The sequence below is a fragment of the Branchiostoma floridae genome, chromosome 11, assembly GCF_000003815.2.
Source record: "Branchiostoma floridae strain S238N-H82 chromosome 11, Bfl_VNyyK, whole genome shotgun sequence".
In the NCBI taxonomy this organism is placed as follows: Eukaryota; Metazoa; Chordata; class Leptocardii; order Amphioxiformes; family Branchiostomatidae; genus Branchiostoma; species Branchiostoma floridae.
The window spans coordinates 12,629,406-12,652,358 of NC_049989.1; the positions used below are offsets into that span (position 1 = coordinate 12,629,406).

A 22,953-nucleotide genomic window follows, 5' to 3' on the forward strand; every position below is an offset into this window, starting at 1 on the left:
ACGTCCAGTGGAATTTTGAAAGACTTATGGAGCAAGTAATGCCCTTTCGCAGCACAAGGATGGGGCAAGCAAGCAATTTTACATTGTCAACAACTTCATACGATCTGTCCATCAAGAGATATTTACATGTAGCTATAACCATATTACCTCAAGAAAAACATGAAAATTAAAAGATGAAAATACATTACTTTATTAATCTGACTCATGATATAATATGATATCTATTCAGGTACTGGTGGTTTCCAGCCATCACGGCCTTTAGATATAAGTATATATGCATTCATACAAAGTACGAATTGTAGTTTCAGGTCGTAAATATTAACGATCGGATATAGAGATTTATTAAATGATAAAAGTATCTGACAATATGTTTACTGATAGTAATATGTTATTTAAACATTGCTACATTTTCACCAATCTCAATCCCAACACCAATGATTTACTTGTAGAACAAAATTTCAAAAAGTCGAAAAAGATTATATCAGAAGATTACATATCTTCACTGCAATAAACCAAAATTGAATTGTCACAAAAATGCAGCAATGTAATACAGCAGGTAACATAACAACCAGCAACAAAGCATTTAAGTGTAATTATTATATTAATAATTACATTTATCATATCAATTGTTCAAAGGATTCTGACTGTAAACCTTTTAAAATATGTATTACATGTAGGTATAGAAGTATATTGAGATATACTTAGATATGGATAGATATCATATACGTCATGTATCATATAATGGCCTAAGCTAATGACATTAGGCCATGTTAATTTGATTATATATGGATGACATCTTCTGGGAACCCAAAAACTGATGCGGGGGCGTACGGATAAAAAAAAGTTTGACCAAAAAAAAGTTGCCTTCATCGTAAAATCTAAGTGGTCAGGAAGGTTGAACATATGACTGATAACACAGAATACACTAGACCAATTGCAAACAATACATTCTTCATTTTTGTTCTTTCGCATCTTCTTTAGAATGTTCTATGACATTAGTATACGTTTTACATTACAATGTTTGTTTTTGCAATCCACTGCAATTGTATTTGCTTATTTTGAAGCTGCCTTGTACAATTTACAGTATGGTTGACAACAAATTCATTCATTATTGGAAACGGTTGAAAATTGATGTGCGTGCGGCTGTCAACTATGTAATCAAATCAACATGGCATTATGTTAGGAATATGTACCGCTTACTGCTTACCTGTTACAGTACCATGAAAATCATTTAGGTGCAGGTCCAAAATACCAGATATCAATGTACAAATTTATAATGCACCTGCTATACTGAACCCCTGGTAGCAATATATTGTGTAACATAAGCTTAGGCTCAGCAAAAAAATCTCATTCTCCTATAGTCCTATTGGAGATATTTTACCTTTTTAAGCCTCTAATAGCCTCTATTAGTACCGGTAGTCTATAGGAAATAGAAAAATAAGGCACTTCCTATTTTGGCGCGATACATTTCTTTTAATAAGGCATTGGTACACCTACTAGGCATTTATTGCCTAGTCCTCCACATTGTGTAGTGTTTTTGTCATCCAAACAAGATATCACAACTGCAGCGCCTTCCACTGTAATACCACACAAAATTGTCTATAAGAGGCCCACTATCAGACTTTTCTTTTATCTTCCAAACCATACCAAATATCATCTTAAAGAACCTTCTAACAGCTTCTGGAGTTACACTGGGAACAGACAGTCACACAAACACACACCACTGAAAACGTAACATTTTTGTTGAAGGTTAATAATCAAACTGACAACATCTGATCCTGATCCATCATGGAAGCGTCCTAGAGGCCGTCCTAGAGGGAGATGGGAAGATGAGGTCTTCAACACACTCCGGGAGCTGGGGGTCCCCAGATCCGACTGGACTGTCCACGCCCAGTGTAAAACAATGTGGCGAGAACTGTTCGAACTGTATGTAGCCGCCACGCAAGTCATGATGCAAGTGAACGATTGATTGATTAATAATAATAAAGTCAAATAGGGCACTGTTGGTCTTGCAAGCCTACATGTTAGGCAGGAAGATCCCATGGAAGGTCATGCAGGCCTGGGCAGGGCTGGGCACCTCCGCCCGCGCCACCTCGCTGAACGTCTGTCCATCGAGGACCAGCAGGAAGACAGAACGGTCCTCGCCTGATGACGACTTCACCACCAGGGACAACACCACTCCTGGGGGAGGGAGGATACACATGATCCGTGTTATGTCGATATTGTCAGTATAAACCTTGAAGTGACTGTGTTTATCCCCACTAGTGTCTGTACCACAGTAGCGTCCATACCCCCAGTGGTGTCCGTACTCCCAGTTGTGTCCGTACCCCCAGTAGTGTCCGTACCCCCAGTAGTGTCCTTACCCTCAGTAGTGTCCGCACCCCCAGTAGTGTCGGTTCTCCCAGTAGTGTCCGTACCCCAGAAGTGTCCGTACCCCCAGTAGTGTCCATACTCCCAGTAGTGTCCGCACCCAAGTAGTGTTCGTACCCCCAGTAATGTCGGTACCCCCAGTAGAGTCCGTACCCCCAGTAGTGTCGGTACCCCCCAGTAGTTTCTGTACTCCCAGAAGTGTTCGTACCCCCAGTAGTGTTGGTACCCCCGTAGTGTCCGTACTCCCAGAAGTGTTCGTACCCCCAGTAGTGTCGGTACCCCAGTAGTGTCCATACTCCCAGAAGTGTTCGTACCCCAGGTAGTGTCATCTTATTCATGGTTTCCTCTCTTATGCATGTCAGTTCATAGTTAGGATATATAAAAATCTGCTCTCCAATGAGATCGTTTGTAAGGTCACTGAGAAGAGCTAGTGGATTCTACCTGAAACATCTGACCGTTTCTAGAAGATAGCCAGTTGCTTGAGTAATTGCTATTTGGCATATCTGATTACCTGAATGTCTAACCTTCATCACCATATATCTTACATGACTGTATGATACCTTCATCCTCAGCAGTTGCTCCTGGTGCTGGCACAAAGACAGGCTCGGAGGGATAGCATCCTGCCTCCTTCCATGTTTTTGATGCCTTGGTCTGGGTGTCACCTTTTATGAGCTGAAGATAAAAAAACAGGTCTGATCAAAATGTGTTTATATATGAATCCAAAATAGGCAGCACTACCAGTGGGGTGCAAATCTAGATTAAAACACTAGCTTCAAATCATAAAAAAGACTTTAATCTAATGTAGTTTATCCTGTGATAAAATGTAACTGTGCCCTTTGCATGCAGAGGGCAACCATTTCACTGCCTTCCTTTGGGTCCAACTCTTACTAGTCTTAGAGTGCTTACATAGCATGTACGGTATGTCACCAATAGTATCGAAAAGAAAATGTTCTGATTACATGCAAGCATTATAAGTTGATTATTCAATGAACAAAGCCCCTTGTACACAATGTACAGTCATCCTTTTCTAGAGATCATCATTCTAGAGATATCAATTAAAATTTTAGATTTGATGGTCAATAACATCAGATGGGCGAGTTGAGTTTGCACTTGTCCAATGTTTGTGTTCATTGAATAGTAATGTTAAAAAATTCAGGGCTGAATGTGATCTGGAAATGTTTGATTTTCAATCCAGGTTCCAGTTTTTGTGATGGTCTTGCTGCAATTTTACTTTCAAATGCCATATGACCAACAAATTAATATGGTCATCCTTTTGAGAAGTTTGGCCTTTGCAATTCCTATATGCACAACTCTCACCATATCTATTTGCCCTGAAATTCCATAGAAGAACTGGTATTTCTTCCCGTTATAATGGTCATAGTTGATTCGGGGGAGCTCCATAGTGCCTGGCATAAAGAAACAAAAAAAAAGAAATTACAATAATCAGATCATAGGTAAAATAAAATTCGTAGAAACAATCCCTGGGGTGATGTGTATGGAAAATATGATTCTAAAAAAGACAGTAACTATGATGATGTGTAGCCTGATATGCTGTATCTTGTTCTAGGATAGATTTGCTCCTGTGATGATTGAACTTCCAAAAAAATCAAAGCTTGTTTGAATCTCCTTGCCATGAGACTCAAGGCGTATCAATTCTCATCTATTTTATGCAAATACTGAAATTTAAATCGTTTCACAGTGCTGATAGGTGTTAGACTATTATGTGGAGAAGTGATCAGAGGAGAGAACTGGGGGTACAACAGATACCACACTAGGGCAAATGTTACGACTCAAAGGAGTAAACAGGCATATTCTCCTGATGTTATGGCGACGGATACAATCATACATGTATCTGGACAAAGTCTTTCTGGTGTACAGAAGACAGTCCCATCTTCTTGAAGAACTGCAGTTGCCTCGGTGTCAACCAGAGTCACAAGATTGTCCTGATCAGAAGCCTGAAAGAGAAGAAAAATTGACATGATCATATTTGTGAAGACACGTGGTGTGTCCAAGACTAGCCATCTGCTGCCTAGCCCTGCGTCAGGGCCTCCAGCAGTAGTATAATCAAACAACGAATACGGATACGGACGGCTGTAAACATATATTGATCAAAGCAACAGAATGCAGAGGTTTTAGAATGTAAGGTTTGTTGGCAAAGACTGAGGTGTTTTTGCCAATGACATTCCCTTTAACCTCAACTCTAACCATAACATAGGGGTGTTAGGGGTGTTGGAACATATTACGAACATCCGGGTGTCAGAACATTCTTAGGGCTATCCACAATATCTCAGCTTCCACCTCAAACATACTTCTTGCCAAGCAAAGGTTCTGTTCCAGCTAGCTGTTTTTGACATGTTTCAATAGGCATTTTTGTTGTGCTCTCTATTTTTGTCCCCTTTTCTTCATGTTTGCCAGGCACCGCCAGCTAACATTAAGGGGACAAAATAGAAAGGCAACAAAGATATCTAAAAACACGTCTAACACAGCCAAAGCCAAACCTCTGCTTGGAGACTACGTAAAACTTACCTGAGTAGGCTGAAGTGGCAAGACATATCGCCTTGCCTCAGTATCAATGTCATCAAAGGTCCCCTCTGAGCCCCTAAGGTTTTCCAGGTACAAAGCGGCAACACTGTCTCCTGGGCCATTACAACAAAGGTCGACTACCAGCTGTCCGTCCTCCTCATAAGTGTTGATATGGTGGAATGTGAAGAAAGGGTCGGACAGGTACACGGTGGGTAACACCTTCCCTGTATCCTTCTCAATGACATGGAATCGTGCCTGTGGAGAACAATAGAGATGCATAGTAATAAGTTCTTTTTACTTTATTGACAGTGTGTCAGTCACACAATCATGCAAATAATTGTTTTGGCTCTGATTGTGTGTGTCTGTGTCTGTGCGTGTCTGCTTTTTATGTGTCTTTTTAAAATTGTGCTTACCTTTTTTGTTTCTTGAGTATAAGTGATTGTCGAAGAGTGAGGAGGACTGATCCTATAGCCATACCACCAAAAGGGAAAGTCCTTTCTGTCACATTGTGACCCTTGCTAATTTTTCCCAACAATTGCAAAGGAGCATGAAGTAAACAATTGATTGAAAGAGAACGACTATGCCAAAAAGCAGTAACTCAAGCAACTGGATATGATTTTGGAAATGGTCAGATATTTCAGGTAACATCTGTTATCTTTCATCAGTGACACAGGTCTGGAGTATTGCCGGGTATGGCAGTATTACCTGGATGTCTATTACCTTCATTGACGAAATATAAGTTTTCAGAAAATGCCTCTAAAAATAGAGGAACTTTCATTTCACTGGCAGAACAAACAAATTTCTTTTCATTGACTTCAAACCAATGATGACATAATTCTTGGAAGCTTTTCTTCTCCAAATTGTTCTTTGAGAAAATTAAAATTATCGTACCGGTGTATTGCCGTCAAACTCCATGGCAGCAGACACTGACTTTCCAGATGTGAATTTAGCAAACATCATTTTCCAGACGTTGATGTACATGGGCTGTTCCACAAACACAACGTACTTCTCCGTCAGACCAAAGCTATGGAAGTAGTTCGGCCTCATTTTAACCTGGTGCGGAATACTGCCAACCATGTAGGCCTTCTGCATTGGATTGTTCCTTTCTCCTGGTCAGAGAAAATAATAACAGAGTTTGCTGATAAAAACATTGTTAAGACAATCAAAGCATACAATTAAAACTTTCACTTTCCAAGTAATAGAGTGGTAAATAGCTGTGTCATATATATAGAATCTTTGAGAAATGATGACATGTGATACCTGCAGCTTGCACTTTCTGTAATGCTAGTTCACCTTTATTCATGGATATGTATATATCCGTTGTATCTAAGTAAAACATGGAACATGTATTTAGGGATATAAAGTTGATGGACGATGGTTTCAAATTCATCTTCAAAATTTTAAAATTTCAATTTTCCACTTCCTTCAGCTTGACTATTTTTCCCAAAATACTGTTTTCATAACAAAGGATATAGGATACCCAGCAAATAATGGTGAATTTGCATACAAAATTCAATGCGATATACCCTGAAGCATGCAATTCAAAGAAATAAACAAACAAACAAACAAAACGTGATGCTTAATACTTTTAGTCAAATGGTTACATAGCAGATACATACCTTCATCAGGAAGTGGCATCCTGACCAGGCCAAAGAGGCCATCTTTTCCGTATCGTGTCGCCATGTTGTAGATCGTTCCATCTTGGTCCGTGTGGGGGTGGGCGGTCATCAGGTTCAGGGCCACGTATTTGGAACGGTCCACCTGATGATAGAATGCGTAACAAAATACAAGCATTTGCAGGCCAATGCAGGATATCTCCCACCCTCAACTTCAAGCTCAATCTGGCAGCAGAGATCCTGATCAGTTTATGTAGACAGAGACTCTAGATCTGATCATAATGCTTAGGAAGTTTTTTCTTGAAGTTGATTCTTGAGAAAGACAAATTAAAGTCGAAACCGGTAGATATGTACCAATATTGTCAGCAAAATGTGGATCTCAATAAAGTCAAGTCAAGGTAGAATACCGTCGTCTCTGAGCTGTCATTTTCCCAAGCTACGAATGACAATTACTAATACTTAGGAAGTTGTTAGGGTTTTCTCCCATTCATGAATAGAGTCGATTCCGAGTCACCAAGAGGGTTTTGAAATAATATTTGAAGTAAGTTTGAACTATTCTAAGTAAAAGAATATTTCAGTCACTGAAGTGCTAAACTGTTCAAACAATTTAAAATGAAAGTTTGAACATTTTTGAACTTATCTATATATGTTGGAAACATTTGGAAATTAATGGTACAAATATCTCTTTATTTAGAACAATTTAGGAACAACTATGTGTTTTTGCTTTGGTTGGAACATGTGATCACATGTTCCAACAATTTGTGTCATTTTTTTCCTCCATAAAAACTTTTATCGCCCCCATAAACCAAGCTGCTAAGCTGGGTCTTTTGTTTGGTCTTGTATTTTTAGATTTTCTTTTGTAAATACTGGTGGCTCCTTTGTGAAAGCTGCCAGACAGACGCTATTTCCTGTACTTGGCAGGGATGTGTGAATTGCCCTCTTCCCAGCCCACTGACCCAGTTTTACCATTTTGTTTCAATGTTTGAACATGTGATCACATGTGATCACAAATGATGAATCTATGTTGGAACAGTTTAGAAACTAACTGAAATAATGTATTTGATGTTATAAATGTTTCTAACATGTATGAACACTATAGAAAATATTTAGAACATCACACAGATGTTATGAATAGTTCTAAACAGTTACTTATCATAGTTAGAATGTTATAAAGATTTCCAAAATGTTGGAGCAAAAGGCAAGAAATACCCTCTCGACTCTACTAACTTTCAAGTCAATCCATTGATCTAATTACATGTAGTAACATTGAGTTTGAAAAGTTGTGACGGATTCAAAACTCTAATCGGGCTCTCTACCGACAGATTCTGAAAAAGCTTTTCTACCAGATTGCAATTTCTACCCTGACAAGATGTCATTAAGTACATATACCACTGTGACAGAACAATAGTCCAGCTACAAAAACTCTGAGACTAGTACATTTTCTAGTTGAGATATAAGTGTCTACCAACTTTTGACACATGATTCATTGAAGACTATACTATCAGCAAAACACTCTATGTTTGGCCTCTTTATTTTCACTACAGCTGTGTGGCGTGTTGGTACACCCGATCCCTCAGAAGTTAAGCAACGCGCAGTCCGGACAGTGCTTGGATGGGAGTCCCCCAACCAAGGACGACCAGATTGCTGTAGCCTCACGAAGCTTTCCACGAAATCGTCTTCCGGGAGGGACGTAAAACGGGGGTCCCATGCTCGAGGAGGTGCCTCGACCACGTTAAACAGCTTCATTACTCAACACATTGGGTACCTACTGGCTGGAAAAATACTCCAGATGATTATATATTATTATTATTATCATCATTTTCATTTATGACAGAATGTGCTTATACCTTTTCTGGGTCTGTTTCCAGAGTCTGGGGGTCCACTCTCCTCATGACCGGTGGTTCCGTCATGGCGTAGACCTCATCTCGAACTTGCATCAAGTTCACGTTGCAGTTATCCGAGGAGCCGGATGTGTCCCAAAAGTAGGAGAAGATCCTGTCACCAAAAATTAAAGAAGAGAAGATTTAACCATTAAATTATTCATATTAACCAGATAAAAACGTTTTCTGTCATAGAGAAAAAAAATACAATTCTAAATAGTCCTGTATTCAGGCATGATGAATTGAGCTTTACCAATGTATGCAAGTAATTTTATCATAAATTATATCCTACCTTGAAAAGATATTCTTGCAGGGGTCTGGATAGGAGTTTGTTCCGAACTCGGTGAGCACAATTCTGTTCTGTTGTTGGGCCAGAACGTACGAGTCGCTACGCAGAAAACGGTTTTGGTATGTCACCTTTGAACCCTGCATGATGGGTGATGAAAAAGAAACAGATTTTTACTGGAAGGTGGAGCAACTTTTTATATACCAATTTTCACACTGTGATATCACTGAATAAATCCATGTACATACAAAAGGTAAACTGCATCTAGGCGTAACACACCACTTTTGTAGTTTACACATACTGTAAATGCATCTAAGGTTGCAGGTATTTAATTTCGCGGTAGCGGGAAAAAGGACTTTACGTGGTGGTTTTAAGTTCGCGGTAACACCACATACTGCAGCATAATACCATAATAGAAAAATGTTTGCTGTGTTTTTAAGTTCACAGTGAAGTGGCGAAGAGTGGTGAAAACCGCGAACATTAATCCACCGCGAACATTTCTGCATTTACAGCACTCTTACTGGCCCAGAGCCCCATTCCCTTGAAAACTTGTGGCAGAATAGCTGTATTAAATGTGAGCAAACTTTTCCCTTTCCTAGAGACACCAATATAAGCCAAACTGAGTGTAGGAATTACATGTCCTTTTTTAATCGGCCAGCCATCACGTGTTTACCTGGCAGTATTACTGTAACCACAAGTCTTAGAGCACCTTGCCACCTAAGTGTGAAATCATCTATTCCTTACCTCAATGTTAAATCGGTGGATGAGAGATAAGCCATCAAACAAGTGGTTGTAGGACTGGTCACCGATTTCAAACTTTCCAGGACCGACCCGCAGCAGGCTTCCCTTCAGCCAGTCTGGGATTTGACCTAGTGGAGTTCAAAAATGATGCAAAAGAAGATTTAAGTCCTATAAAATAGATGTATCTTATTTGCAGGAAATACATTTATGCTTAACATTACCACCTCTGCAGTAATGTGTACTCTTTGACTTCAGCAACCTACAATGTAATATGGCATCAATACATTTGGCTAAATGTTGTGGATCGTCCGGAGACTCGACAGTGTGACATTCGCTGATGAACAAGAGTATTTTAGTGGATGACAATTTATACACAAACATTATTGCACTTTTACAGTCAAGTGACCATACATCTTTGTTGTGGTTTGGAATAATCTGATAATAACATACTGCATGATTTGCATGCTTCAAAAGCAAAAACTTTAACAGGGGTTGGTGGAAAGAGTGGTCCAGTCCAGACATAAGAAAAGACGGCCCATTCTAATAAGGGGATGGATCACATTTTCTGCCATCCGGACTTGTGTAATGGATCGCTTTTTCCACAAACCCTTATTCACACAGAATGCTGTACCTTTGACATCAGCTTGTATGGGCTGAGACGTCTCCTCCACTGATTTGAATAGAGCATCCATCCCAAAATGTTGACTTGAGGTCCTGTGTAATTGAACAGTTGTCATTATCAACAAAGACAGTCAGGAAGAAGATGGTGTAGTCTCCAAGCAGATATAGGGGAGGGACAATCTTAGCCATTCAACTAGATGATATCACTGTGCTGTTAGACATATGAGCAGATATTTCTTTGGGCGATTTCCATTGACAACACAATGGCACATGTTTCAAACATTGTGGAAATGCTAAATTATCTATTAATAATTATAGATACTAGGACTTGTGTACAAAAAGTAAGAACTGTACTTATGGGTATATTCAACATTTTGCTTTCAAAAAATATGTTTAGCCCCCACCCCCATTTAACTTAATTAATTCAAGTTTAAGTTACAAAAATGCAAAAGGGTCTTAGTCATATTTGGTATCTTCCAAAAGTCAGGTAGGAGGCCATCTATGACAAAGGGCTTTCCCATTTTAAGTCGCATGGTTGCCATGGCTACCTCACCCTGAGAAAACTTCCCACTCTTAATCTCAGTGAAAACCTAAAAAAAATACTTAATATGTGAATTGGTTCACTGACTGCTACAGAATCAGTTTTTGAAGTGATTCCCTGCAGGTTTTACGACAGTCCCCTCATTCAATAAACACAACATTTCTTTTTTTCTTTTTTTGCAAGAGTCTTCGCGAGCTCCCAAGCATCTTTATATTAGATGATAAAGCTCAAGATATTCAAAGACCTGACTGCCTTCACAGGATCATTCATAGGATCATGAATTGACCTGGGCAGTTTGCACATTTTGGTTGAAGCTCCGTCTGGGTGTTGCTTTTCTTCCAACTAGGTTAAAATACGACATTGTCAGATTCTGAACTTGACATACTTACCTGAACAGTGAAACAGAGACACCAGGATTCAGTCTGCTCAGGGAGATGATTCTACGTCCCACAGGTGCCGACAGCAGTCTACCTGAGCTTCTCTGGCTCACAAGGAGCTTCAGCATGTGGTTGTCAACAGAACTCAAGGACAGAACTCAAGGATTAAAGTCCTGTGGTGCTCTACAAAACTGAACAGAGATGAAACAATATTTTTAAAAAAATTGGCTTTGAAAAGGTGATCTGCGACAAAGTTCACCTGTTTCACCATGTATGTTCCACTCTGATGGTAATGCATAATTATCATGCTTTAAGTTTAATCATTATAATCATAATTATCATCAACTTTATACTTATAGATAATCAAATCAATGAGATAGGTCATAGTATGTATCATAAAGCAACAGTTGCTCAATGAAGATTATGTCCTGTACTTTGGACCCTCAGACGGAGACTTATTACGTCAGACATTATGTTATTATAACATTACCATTTTAGGACGTGTCCTTGGTTATACGAGCAAGTTAGCAATGCATTGTGTTGTCTAGGCGTGGTCAACCCTTAATGCATTATTTAGCAGTCACCACGGCTATAAATTATCATAAACGCAACAGTAACTCAGTAACGTTTGAGACGAAAACAAACTTGCTCGAGAGCACACAAACTCACTGTCGTCTTAGGTTAGCAACTGTACGTTACTTCAGAATAAAACACCTTCACTTTCACGCACATACTTGCCTGCTACGACGAGGAAATTGTTTGACTTTGAGTCTTCCCAATGCGTTTTACCTCCTTCCTCGCCTGTCTGTTGTTTTGCTTTCGTAATGGGTCAAGGTTCAAGGGTCAAGTCTGATAGTAACCCAACTTTCACTGATGGAGCACAACACAATGCATTGTTATGCAAACCCAGACATTTGGACATACATTATAGGCAAACATCTAGTCAACGTGGATTGTAGCCTATGCAGTCCTTATAAACCGCGTTAGAGTGTATCAATTTCATGAATTTCGGTGTCGCAAAATTTTTATATGGAAGGCAACGTTTGGCCCATGAAAGTTGCAGGTCAACGACCTCACAAGCGGTGAGTTTTCCTGCCAATCATTGACGTCTCCTTGCGAGATTGCTACAAATTGCAGGTATCTGAAACTTACTTTCAAATCCCCTCGTTGTCAACTGTCAAAATCGTCGAAGACACGTTGTGACGTTAATTTCCTTACTCTATTGTGTACACTGTCAGAAAAAAGACGTGGCGAGAAAAAATATTAAAAGTTTATTTTAAAAAAAAACGAGGCAATATACGGAGACATCTGCTTGAAGATTTTAGCTCCAGATGTTCTTCTATGGAGGGACCATCCATGAAACTCTGATGATGAAAAAAAAAAAATGTTGACATTTTTGTAAATGACGCAAAATCATGCTTCATTTTACACAAACGCCAAAAAAAACGTTAATTCAAGCCAAAACAGCGTTTTTGCATCACAAAGGAGGTTGTATGACACATTCAGTCCCCCGTTTCTGCATCTATTGTGATTCATCCCTTACTTGGCGAAGTTAGAGGTGCGAAGTTGCTGCATGCGAAGTTGTGACAACAAATTTCTGCAAAGTAGGACGCTTTTAGAAGGCATTGGTGAGATATTTTCACGTTTAAAATCTTCATCTTATAGTAGCAAATTGTTAAGATCGTAGTTAACTCCGAGGAGGAAAGGATTTTGTTTATTTGTGGAGAAACTTCTGTAGCAGAATTCGGAGAAAAATGGCGGCGTGTTTGACATTTTATTTGATATCCAAGGACAACGTGAAGTTTTGTTTGTTTGAAAGAACTTGTTTGCAGAAACATTCTGTTTATTGTTATCCTTAGATTTGTTGGTTAACGTCGTCTAATCTATTATAAACAGCTGATTTTGTTCAGGCTTTTGGGGGGAGGGAGGCAGCATATTTTTTGACGATGCGATTTCATCACTGGATACCGAGTGATGAGAAATTTACCCGTGACCTCGATAGTTTTGCAAAACGCAATGAAATTAGCCTATTCCCATGAAAACTGTCTGTAGCTGCCACGCATCAGCCAATGATGCAAGCGAACGATTGATTCTCATATTCATAAAATTATTTAATCAAATTCAACGCTTTATCTGGAAATTGGTATGCCCTGATTGGTTGCATTCTTTTTTTAACAATATCTGTCAATTATGCAATAAAAGATTCTTATTGACAGGAACATCTTGTCCATAGCCTTTTCTATTTTGTACTTACAATATGTGTAATTGCAACGCCTGTATACCAGTTCACTTTTATTTTGTGTGATCTTTTGTTTTCAGACTCAGTGTGGAACATTTGAGCTGTGGGTTTTGACAGATTCCAGCCATGGACAAGGACTTCTTTTATCAGATCAGCCAGCAGCAACAAAATCTGCAGGTAAAAATGTCTTTCTTAGTAATCTTACTTCTGTCTGTGTGTGTTTTTAAATAGTGCTGGTTAGTATAACTGAAGAACAGTTGGATGGATTGGAGTATGGTGTATCACTGTATGTAAGTTATGTGGATAGGTTTTGGGAAGATGAAAGTCGAGGTCAAATTTTGGCCTCCTGGTGGCCATCCTTGGTACTGCAGCAGAACTTCCAGTTTTTGCATCTTCTGTCCTGGACGTGTTATGGTGTCGTTCAATGTGCAGGGCTCGAAATACTGGGTGCATGTGCACTCAGATGCACCCAAAATTGGAGCTGTGCACCCAATTATTTTCTGTGGGTGCACAGGGTGCACCCAAATATTTTCTTAGGTTTATGTATGTAAAGATATCAAAGTACACTAGTAAACCTCATATTCTTGACATCTAACTTATTCTAATTTAGAAAGATATTAAAAATGTCTCTCATCAGTCTCATGGTACTTGTTTAAGATTTGATGGCTTGTAACTAAGTTTTATTATTAGGTTATTGCTTAAATTTAAGTGTTGCACCCAAATTTTTTTTAAATGAACTTCGAGCCCTGATGTGAAAGAAAAAGATTGGTAACAGCTTTGATGTTTGAAAGATTTGTCACAGTATATACTAAGAATTGAAGTTCTAACTACTAATAGTACTATTTTGCCTCTTAAACATTTCAATTCTTTAGCTCTTTCATTCCCATTCATGCAAGCATTTGATTGATATTTTATGTACAGCAAGTTGAAAAGTCTAAATAATGAGTGTAACTCATGCATTTTTTCTTACAGGCACCTGGTAGTTCTTCCGGGCCAGCCCTTCGACTGCCCAGGTCCTTTCCTAGGGTGGTTGAAACTTCAGGCAGTGGAGGAAGGAGTCAGCAGACGACCTCTCCGACTGCGGTGGTGTCCCCCTCCCCGCAGGCACCGTCTGCATGGGGCACCACTGCTGGTGGGGCGTGGGGCGGGGCTCAGAGCTTCGCCTCTGTCGTGGGGCGAAACAGTCCCAAACAGAATCAGGTGAAAGAAAAAATAACTATATTTCTTTCTTGAAGTTTATCAGTATATGCAAAAAAAGACACTAACTAATGCTGTGGTCATTGAAACAAGCCTTTGATTATCTTCTAAGTTTGACACAAGAAGGACAACAAAATACTAGTAACCTTTTATATGTACTCTGGCAGCTTAATTGCTAGAGAGCTTTCGGTAAAATTGACAGATTTTAATGAATGTCACATTTATGTCACTTTCTGATTTCCTCATAGCAAGCAATTTTCTCATTAAATGTCTTGTATGAAAAAGTAGTGCTGTCAAACTTGGTCTAACGACCACTTTGTCAAGACGACCATTCCCTCAAGACGACCGCTTTTTGACGGTCCCGAAATTTTCTCCCATTGACAGAAGCATTGAAAATTATTAAGTGACTTGACAAAGGTGACCACTTGCATATCGCGACCACAGCTTGTAACTCTCCTTCTTTATATGAAGGCTGCTTGTCTAAGACGACCAGATTGTCTAGGTCCTCTGTGTGGTCTTCTTAGACAGACACATTTATGTAACACTGTATATTTGATATCACTTACCAATCATATCTGTCCAAAGCCCCAGGTAGCAGCGCGCCCTCGCACAAATCCACCGGCCCTGAACGGCTCCACGACTCCCACCAACCAACCAGCTGCAGCGGGAGCGACCGCAGCTCGTCCAACCCAACACCAAGCCTCAGCAGCTGGCGGAGACCCGTACCCGCCCCCACAGACCCAGCCGGCGCTGTACGACACAGAGTTCGTCAGCGACAACCCTAACGTGTACACCAGCTACCCTGATGCAGGGAAGATCGCCCCACCCAAGGACATTCCACAAGAGTTGATTGATGGTTTGTTTGTTTTAAATAACTGGTAAAACCCTTACAGGTATAACAGACTAGTTTTGTACAGTAAGCATAAGTTGTATACGACTAGATTGTAACTTTTGTAAGGTTTGATCCACTCACACAGGACCCTTACTCTTTTCGATGTGTGGTGGGTGATAGGTGTGGTGGGATTTTTCATGTGTTCGACTTTGAAGTACATGGCTCTCTTCAAACATGGACCTCCGTCTTTATGTCCTATCCAAGAGGACGTCCCTAAACTATGTACTCATTTTTACTTGAGTCCAGTTAGGAAATGGGAAGTGCCTTTTGCAAGGGTACAAGTACAACAATGGGCTTGCTTCAGAGTTGAAACAAAACCCCTCAGATTCTAATTCACCAACTCTAACCACAAACCAACTTTCCATCTTTAGGTTTCCTCAATGGTAGACGCCAGCCTGTGAGTGCCCTGAACGAGTACTGCCAGCTGAAGAGACACAAGCTGGAGTTCAACGAGGTTGCGGGGACGGGACCGCTACACTGTCCGCAGTTCGCCTACCAGGCTACGATCGACGGCAGGCCGTTCAAGCCCGGCCAGGGGAGAACCAAGAAGGACGCGAAGGCCGCGGCAGCGAAGTTAACCCTGTCGATCCTTCTGGGTATGGAGGAGGAAAATGTAGAAGATTTTGGGAAACCGAAAGGAGTGAAGCTACACGATCAGTACGGACGCGAGACGTTCATCCCCCACCAGAACAAGGCTAACGTGTACCTCCCCCAGCAGATTCAGCCACTCCCACAGCAGAGCCGTGAGCAGAGGGTGGAGCCTGAGAGGCCGCGCCCATCGGCCATCCCTCCCGTGGTACCAGGACTGCCCACGCATGCAGACATGGTAGCAGCGATGGCTCGCTCATTCTTCCAGAGGACCGTTGCTGGCCCCTTCCCACAGATGAAGTCAGCAGAAAGGAACCTGGCTGTCATTGTTGTAAAGAAGGGTAAGACAGAAGGCTGCATATTGTCAATTTTATCTTCACTAAGATGGTTACGTTTTTGATGTCCTTTGTGTGTTTGTTGCCAGCATAACTTAAGAAGATGGAAATGGATCCTTATTATATTTGGAAGGTGGGAAGGGGACAGGAAAAAGATGGTGAGCTTCAATAATGGGCCTTTACGTAAATTACTGTAAATGCAGAAATGTTTGCGGTGGTTTTTTATTCGCCGTTTTCGCTGTGGCCACTACACCGCAAACTTAAATTTTAAAACCATCGCAAACATTTTTCCATTATATTTTTTTACAGTCTAAGGCACTACCGCAAACTTAAAACCACCGCAAAAACTCCATTTTCCCGCTAACGCGAAATTAAGTCCCTGCGAACTTAAAGGCATTTACAGTATCTGCTTTGTGAAGGTAAGCATTTTATATTTGCTTGCAAATGTTACCTTTCCAATATCATGTCTTTCAACAGAAAGTGTTTACCTCCCCTGTACATGTAGGAAGAGTGGATGCAGGAGAGGTTGTTGCCATGGGAACAGGGAACTCCTGTGTAATGGGGAAGAACATCGGCACTGACGGACGGACTCTGAACGACTGCCACGCAGAGGTGGTGGTGCGACGATCCCTCCTCAGGTTAGTCCTTTGAGAAAACATATTGTTTTTGCTGGTGTGTTCTCTTTCTTTCTTTCTCATAGCAAAAACGGTTTACAGAAAAAGCTGGGCTGTGCACCAGGCCTGGCTGCCTGGCTGGCTATTACGTCAGGCTACTCAGATACCTCCATCCATTGCCCCAATTCTTTTTTCACTTGCACACACTACTTTGGTGCGAGCCTTATGGTATAGTATTGTATGCGAGTAATTTGACACAAGACTAGTAATTTGACACAAGACTAGAGGGAAAACATTCTGCCTTTCTTGTTATATACAGACTTTGTGCACCTACCTCTGATTCCTTTTACTAAGTTTGGTAGATAGTTGTACCCATTTTACCTATTGTTGGTTGTTATAGTTTTTCTACATATCTTATATAATATATATACAGACTGTGACCTAGTTTTATTCTAATTTCATGTTTGTTCAGGTATTTGTACCGGGAGCTAAAGAACGTCTTGGAGGGGAGTGGCAGTATTTTTGAGAAGCACTCGGACTCTTTGCTGCTGGTGCTGAAGGAGGGAGTGTCATTCCACCTGTACCTGACCACTGCTCCGTGTGGTGACGCTGCTACACATATTACCAGGTCAGCATATTTATCTCCGTGTACAACGGTTTTGTTCTCGGTGTGTCTGGATGTTTGTGTTCTTGTGTGTTTGGATTTATTTGAGAATACTGTCAGTAGAAAGGCAGAAAGTGATTGGGAAGATGGTGTCACCGCAAAGGTAGTCTTGCAGGAGTGACAGGAAGCACAGTTCAAAGGTGGTAGAACTAGTCATTGTTTAGAAATGGCAGACATTCCAGGTCATAGGGTTAATGGAAGAGTCTACTAGATCCCAGGGAGGTGTTGTTTTTATGCTATTTTTTTTGCACTTATGTATTTTCATTTTCCATATGCTAGTCACATTCACTGTAGAGCAACGGCATGTAATCAATGGATCCAATGACGTCATTATCAAAAGCTTTTATGCATAAATGATGAACTGCAATTAAACAAAATATATGGCTTTATGCCTTCATAGTTTATACTGTAGTGTTGGGTCTTGTTGTAAGTTGTTTGTGAACTGGTATTTATTGTGTGTATAATACCAATAGCAACTTGCTTTTTTGACCAACAGTTTATGGGCTTCAATTTACAATTTGTAGCTTTCTAATTGCAAATTTCTTATAACTTAAATGTTTCAAGAAACAGGAAAAAGGTATTTCAACCTCTGAGTCTGATAGCAAAAGACATAGAAACTTCAAAATTTGCAAATGATGACAAGAAAAAAGGAACTTCATTTGTATGCAAGAAATCTACCGACCCAATAAAACTATTTGAGGCAGTATATATTGTGTTCTAAATTTTTGTCCTTTCCTGCATAGGGATGACCCCACCAGAGTGCGTGTGACCCAGGATGACCTGTCACTCATGGCCAGTGGGGAACACAAACCCACGTTCGACAGTGTTCAGCACGGGGCGCTGTCAATCAAGGGACAAGCAGGTAAGTACTGGTGACAAAATATTCCAACAATTTCAAGACCCACTCTGTCTCTTCTTCAACTCGGTTAATCTCGTCTTGGAGTTTTCTTCTCACTTGATTGATGATACTGTAAATGCAGAAACTTTCATGGCGGTTTAATGTTTGCAGATTTCGCGGTGGCTGCTTCACCGCAAACTTAAGACCACGGCGAACATTTTTCCATGGCAGTAAGAGACTACAGTGCATGGTGCTACCACGAACTTAAAACCACTGCGAAAAGTCCTTTTCCTGCTACCGCAAAATTAAATCCCCGCGAACTTAAATGTATTTACAGTACTGAGTGGCATGTGACAAGAGACAGCCATAAACAAGCTTATTGAGAGATATTGACAGCATCTGTCTCTGTTTATGATGTTGTTTTCTTCAAAGGGTTGTGTAGCATCCTTTGCAACTAAATGTTTGTTTAAACCTTTGTTCTTTCATGAGAAGATTAAATCAGCCTGCAGGAAGTTAGGTCAAAGGTCCCAGAAGATTGTTAAAGGTTATCTCATTTCCTGTTTCCTATTTCCTGCTTTATGCATGTTTGTTGCCATTTGGGAGCCAGTGGGAAATAGACAGAATTGGTAAGAAAGGCACAAAAGTGAATAAGACCGGAAAGTCACAAAAAAGGGTATATTTTCCAGGTTTTAGTACCAGACCGTTGAACAAGGGTGCGAAGCTGGGGTACACCTGGGACCAGCTGAGGGGCACGGATCAGATCGGCACCATGTCCTGCAGTGACAAGCTGGCCAAGTGGAACGTGCTGGGCCTGCAGGGGGCGCTGCTGAGCCACTTCATCGAGCCGGTCTACCTGTCCTCCGTCACGTTTGGTACTGTTACCTCCGTGTGAAGAGGTTCTGTCTTCTGTGCCTCTGAGTTTTGCTAGTGTGTCAGTCTGTGTTTTTGCTTGTGTCTGTATAAAGTAGAATGCAGTACAGTGGTAGGATGCAAAGGGGAAGATGGTGTAATAGCTCTGACTTACAGGAAGTGTAGGTTGAAGTTGAGGTCAAAATGGCTTTATCATTATTGTCCAAGGTAAACTTTAAAGTGGCCTCTTATTTTGGCCAAGGATTTTGACATTTTGTAGACAAGCGGTAGTAGTAACCAACTAGTGCTGTCGGTAGAATATGTGGAGAAGGACAACCTCAAGCCAACCGTTCACACTTATGCCACATCTTTAGAAAAGACGCTGGAGCCGCATGTTCCCCATTTAGGAACTTTATTGACTAGTGCTGTGGTTATTCAGGTACAAACTACGACCACGGCCAGCTCTCCCGCGCCCTGTGCTGCAGAATCGACGACCACATCTCAGCGGACCTGCCAGACGAGTACATCAACACCCACCCCAGGCTGGGGCGCGTGACGGAGAACGTCACCCTCCCGGACATCGCAGACTTCGGGAGGATCAGCCTGAACTGGTGCAAGGGGGACGAGTCTCTGGAGATTGTCAATACGGACACCGGCAGGAGCACAGAGACGTGAGTAGAGAAATGACCATCCTTTCCAAAGTGTTTTTATAGGTGTGGGTTTTAGCTGAATCTCTTGTGCCCATGACCAATTGTGTGAATTTATTTATCTAATAGTTTTTGTTTACTTAATGAGCTTCACTGTTACTGTTTTAGTACAGGTGTTACCACTTTTTCAGAGCTACCATACGGCATGAACTACTGTAAATTCATTTATTTTATGGGGACTTAGTTTCGTGATTGGAAGAGATAGAAGGTTAACGCAGTGTTTGAAATTTGCATTTGAAACGATCCTGTAGTTCAGTTAAAGTGCAATTTAAGTATTCACAGTGTCACGTTTTTATGATAAGAGACCACTGCAGAAATAAAATAACTGCAAATATTCCAAGATTCATGTTATGCGATTGGTGTATTGAATGCAGGCGACAGTATTTGTTTTGAATATTCCGTAAACTAAAACTCAACTTGTGTTTTTGTCAGGTCTCCCTTCCGTACAGGTGCCCTGGGTGCCAGTCGGCTCAGCAAGGCAGGCTATCTCATGCGCTTCAAGGCCATGTGTACCCTAGCAAGGAGGCAGGACCTAGCTGCAGCAAGCAACTACAACCAGGCAAAGGTACAGACATAGTACATCTTCTCCAATGATTTTTGAAATTCCAGGCACAAGATGGATAATCTTCAGTTTCAGACTGTTAGTTAGCTTACAGCTTGTAAGCTTGTAAGTAAATTAAAATGCATCATGCTTCACCTCACACGTGTGTATAAAGATAAAGTAGCCTCTTGTGGTAGGGCAATGCAACTTTGCTATGGCTCGGGTTTTTGACCAAGCACACCAGGTCATCCCTACTGTTCTTGATTAGTGTGCTAGGTTACACGCATAGGTATTTGTACTTAAAGCTTTCTTATGAACAGGGCCACTTCCATTCCATAAAACAGTGGGACTCTTTTTTTACTCCTACTGTTCTCGATTAATGTGTAATTTTTTTTTTTACACACAGAGCTAAAGCTCCCTTATGAACGGGGCTTTACGCCGCCATTCCATAAAACAATTTTTCCACTCGTGTCCAGACATGGGCACACCCAGACTGTTGACATAAAGGAATTTGAGTGCAGAAGAAATTTAGAGTACAGTACAACTACATCTGACATGAATTATCTTCCAAGCTACAGTACTCAATTTTGGAACGTACCATTGCACTTTCGGGTGGTAGAAGGTTTTCGATGTTGACCCAGGTGTTGCATTACTTCCAGATGATGTGTCAAAACTACCAGGAAGCCAAGCGCCAGCTCTACGACCACCTGGTCAGAAGGGGCTTCGGCACATGGATGAGTAAACCAGAGGAGGAAGAACACTTCCAGAAATGAAAGGAAAATGTCTGAGGTTTTGGGAAAAGAAGAGGTCCAGGGCATTGTTTTCCAACTTTCTGAAGTTGGAAGACTCCAGGCAAAAGTTGTGACCAAAGCGTTTTGACAAAAGAAAACTGAGATTAAAAAATACCTACCTACGTTGAAAAAATACCTACCTACCTGTACCGGTTTATCAGAGTCTCCCAAGTTATATTTTGTTGGCTATGGGTGAAGTTCTGTGTAGCAGAATGAGAATCATGCAGACAAGGAGTTTGTTCCTGTGTTTGATAGTTTGTCATTCACACCATAACAAGTGAATGTGCTACACACTCTTAACAATAGCATGACATACTAGTATGTTTTCAAGTTTGAAAATGTGGGAAGGCCTCCAAGACACAGAGAATTAGGTGACGTCAGTTGTTCCTTCTGTGAATAGTTTCATCAGGTTTGTCTGATCATCATGTTTTCCTTGAGCCGACATTTCGATGTCCATCAGTGAGCACTGTTAGCAGTGACACCTAGCTGAATCAGTCAGTACTGCCATGGAGAAGATGACAGATGGTCATAGGACTGTTGACTCTTGAAAAACGTGCGGTTATGAATAAAGAGCTTTGTTGTCCAGTTGTTCCTTACTGTCAACACATGAAGGTGTTCTTCTAGCTTAGGATTGGACTTGTTTCACCTTTGAGTGATGTCTAGCTTCTGTTCCTAGGTAGATATCTTTACTAGAGTAGATGTTTTGTTTAGTCTGACTGATTCAAGCTTCTAGCATCCCTTCCACTGGTCAGGCTGTATGCAGCAAGATGCATTAATGTCCAACCTCTGCTTGGAGAGGAGTTTTGTTGGAGTATTCTTTGCAGTTGTAAACGAAAGTATTTTTGTCATTCTTTAACAATGTTTATATTAAAGACAGATGTGTTCCCAAAACGTTGTCATGTGTTATGCAGTTGGACCATCGTGTCAATAGGCCTGTAGAGCTTTAAGGAATTAAAAAAATAAATTAATAGTTGAATCTTGTCAATTGTGTGACACACAGCAGGAAAATAGCCTGCTCGATGAGTCTTCAAGTTCTAAAGAATATTTTCAGCAGCGATATGGTCTGTGTCCTCTTAATCATTGTGCGAGTTTTAGTGATCGGCTGATGTTCGCACGTCATTCAGCTCCATTCAATCATTTCAATGTAAATGTCAATTTTCAGGTGAAGTACATCAGACTTACGGTTTTGAACATTGTGAGTCATATGTGACATAATATGACATTTGCCTTAGTATGGGCGTTTACATATATAGCTAAAATTTCTTCTGGAACGCTGAAATCAAAAAAGCTAAGTCTGAATCTAGATGACTCCCTTACTCTTCAGTACAATAACAGTGACAACCGCACAAAGTATCAGAACCACTGCTGTGCAGATGATGCATATTGTCCACTTGTTGGACCTCAACCATATCCTGACCCTAGCACGTCGGGACACCCTTGCAAAGCTGCCGGCGGCGTCATGCAGTTTCTCCGATCTTCCGAGGACATTTTCCAGCCTCTCTTCTCGCTCGTTCACGAGTTTTTCGACGTTGCTTCGCATGATGTTCTGAGCTTCCTCCACCTCCCACTGGAGGTCTTCAATCGTTGGTTTGGGCTACAAAATAAATGCATTTATAGTTGTCTTTATATTGACCTACATACATACATTTTGTACTAGGATGAAACAGAATGTGCTTTAATAGTATTTTTAATACCCCCCTCACATTAGGCGAAAATCGATCAGACGACGAGTCTGCTAGCTCT

At 40.8% G+C, this 22,953-nt stretch overlaps 3 protein-coding genes across 4 annotated transcripts in view; 1 reads left to right on the forward strand and 2 right to left on the reverse strand.

Moving 5' to 3' along the window:
* Positions 1 to 1,112: 1,112 nt before the first annotated feature.
* Positions 1,113 to 11,137, reverse strand: LOC118426367 (beta,beta-carotene 9',10'-oxygenase-like). Of its 2 annotated transcripts, none has more exons than XM_035835706.1 (12): positions 10,968 to 11,137; positions 10,048 to 10,130; positions 9,420 to 9,544; positions 8,682 to 8,815; positions 8,357 to 8,504; positions 6,513 to 6,654; positions 5,785 to 6,002; positions 4,897 to 5,148; positions 4,223 to 4,325; positions 3,688 to 3,776; positions 2,931 to 3,042; positions 1,113 to 2,181 (listed from the first exon to the last, which is right to left on the reverse strand). In XM_035835706.1, the coding sequence occupies exons 1-12, from the start codon at positions 11,081 to 11,083 to the stop codon at positions 2,018 to 2,020; spliced, it is 1,686 nt and encodes a 561-aa protein (XP_035691599.1). In that variant the 5' UTR covers positions 11,084 to 11,137; the 3' UTR covers positions 1,113 to 2,017. The 2 variants fall into 2 exon arrangements, with proteins under 2 accessions (XP_035691599.1, XP_035691598.1); XM_035835705.1 differs by having other exon boundaries at positions 4,217 to 4,325.
* Positions 11,138 to 12,489: 1,352 nt separating this feature from the next.
* LOC118426132 (double-stranded RNA-specific adenosine deaminase-like) lies at positions 12,490 to 22,095 on the forward strand. The gene is made up of 12 exons (XM_035835392.1): positions 12,490 to 12,583; positions 13,275 to 13,371; positions 14,167 to 14,394; positions 14,977 to 15,247; positions 15,655 to 16,212; positions 16,712 to 16,844; positions 17,293 to 17,448; positions 18,228 to 18,346; positions 19,009 to 19,194; positions 19,611 to 19,842; positions 20,311 to 20,443; positions 21,079 to 22,095. The coding sequence occupies exons 2-12, from the start codon at positions 13,321 to 13,323 to the stop codon at positions 21,190 to 21,192; spliced, it is 2,181 nt and encodes a 726-aa protein (XP_035691285.1). The 5' UTR covers positions 12,490 to 12,583; positions 13,275 to 13,320; the 3' UTR covers positions 21,193 to 22,095.
* Positions 22,096 to 22,431: 336 nt separating this feature from the next.
* The window catches only part of LOC118425281, a 2,948-nt gene continuing 2,426 nt past the window's right edge, over positions 22,432 to 22,953 (reverse strand). Inside the window, exon 2 of the mRNA XM_035834080.1 lies at positions 22,432 to 22,804. Within this exon, the coding sequence (XP_035689973.1) occupies positions 22,511 to 22,804 (294 nt within the window). The 3' untranslated portion in view covers positions 22,432 to 22,510. The remainder of the gene's footprint in view (positions 22,805 to 22,953) is intronic.

Excerpts from the sequence above, each read along its gene's own strand:
- LOC118426367 (XM_035835705.1), bottom strand. The coding sequence starts at position 11,083 with ATGCTGAAGCTCCTTGTGAGCCAGAGAAGCTCAGGTAGACTGCTGTCG. Across the intron at positions 10,131-10,967 it reads GTCTCTGTTTCACTGTTCAG|GACCTCAAGTCAACATTTTG; the intron begins GTAAGTATGTCA and ends TCAATTACACAG. Across the intron at positions 8,505-8,681 it reads TGCAAGAATATCTTTTCAAG|GATCTTCTCCTACTTTTGGG; the intron begins GTAGGATATAAT and ends TTTTGGTGACAG.
- LOC118426132 (XM_035835392.1), top strand. The coding sequence starts at position 13,321 with ATGGACAAGGACTTCTTTTATCAGATCAGCCAGCAGCAACAAAATCTG. Across the intron at positions 13,372-14,166 it reads AGCAGCAACAAAATCTGCAG|GCACCTGGTAGTTCTTCCGG; the intron begins GTAAAAATGTCT and ends TTTTTCTTACAG. Across the intron at positions 20,444-21,078 it reads GCAACTACAACCAGGCAAAG|ATGATGTGTCAAAACTACCA; the intron begins GTACAGACATAG and ends CATTACTTCCAG.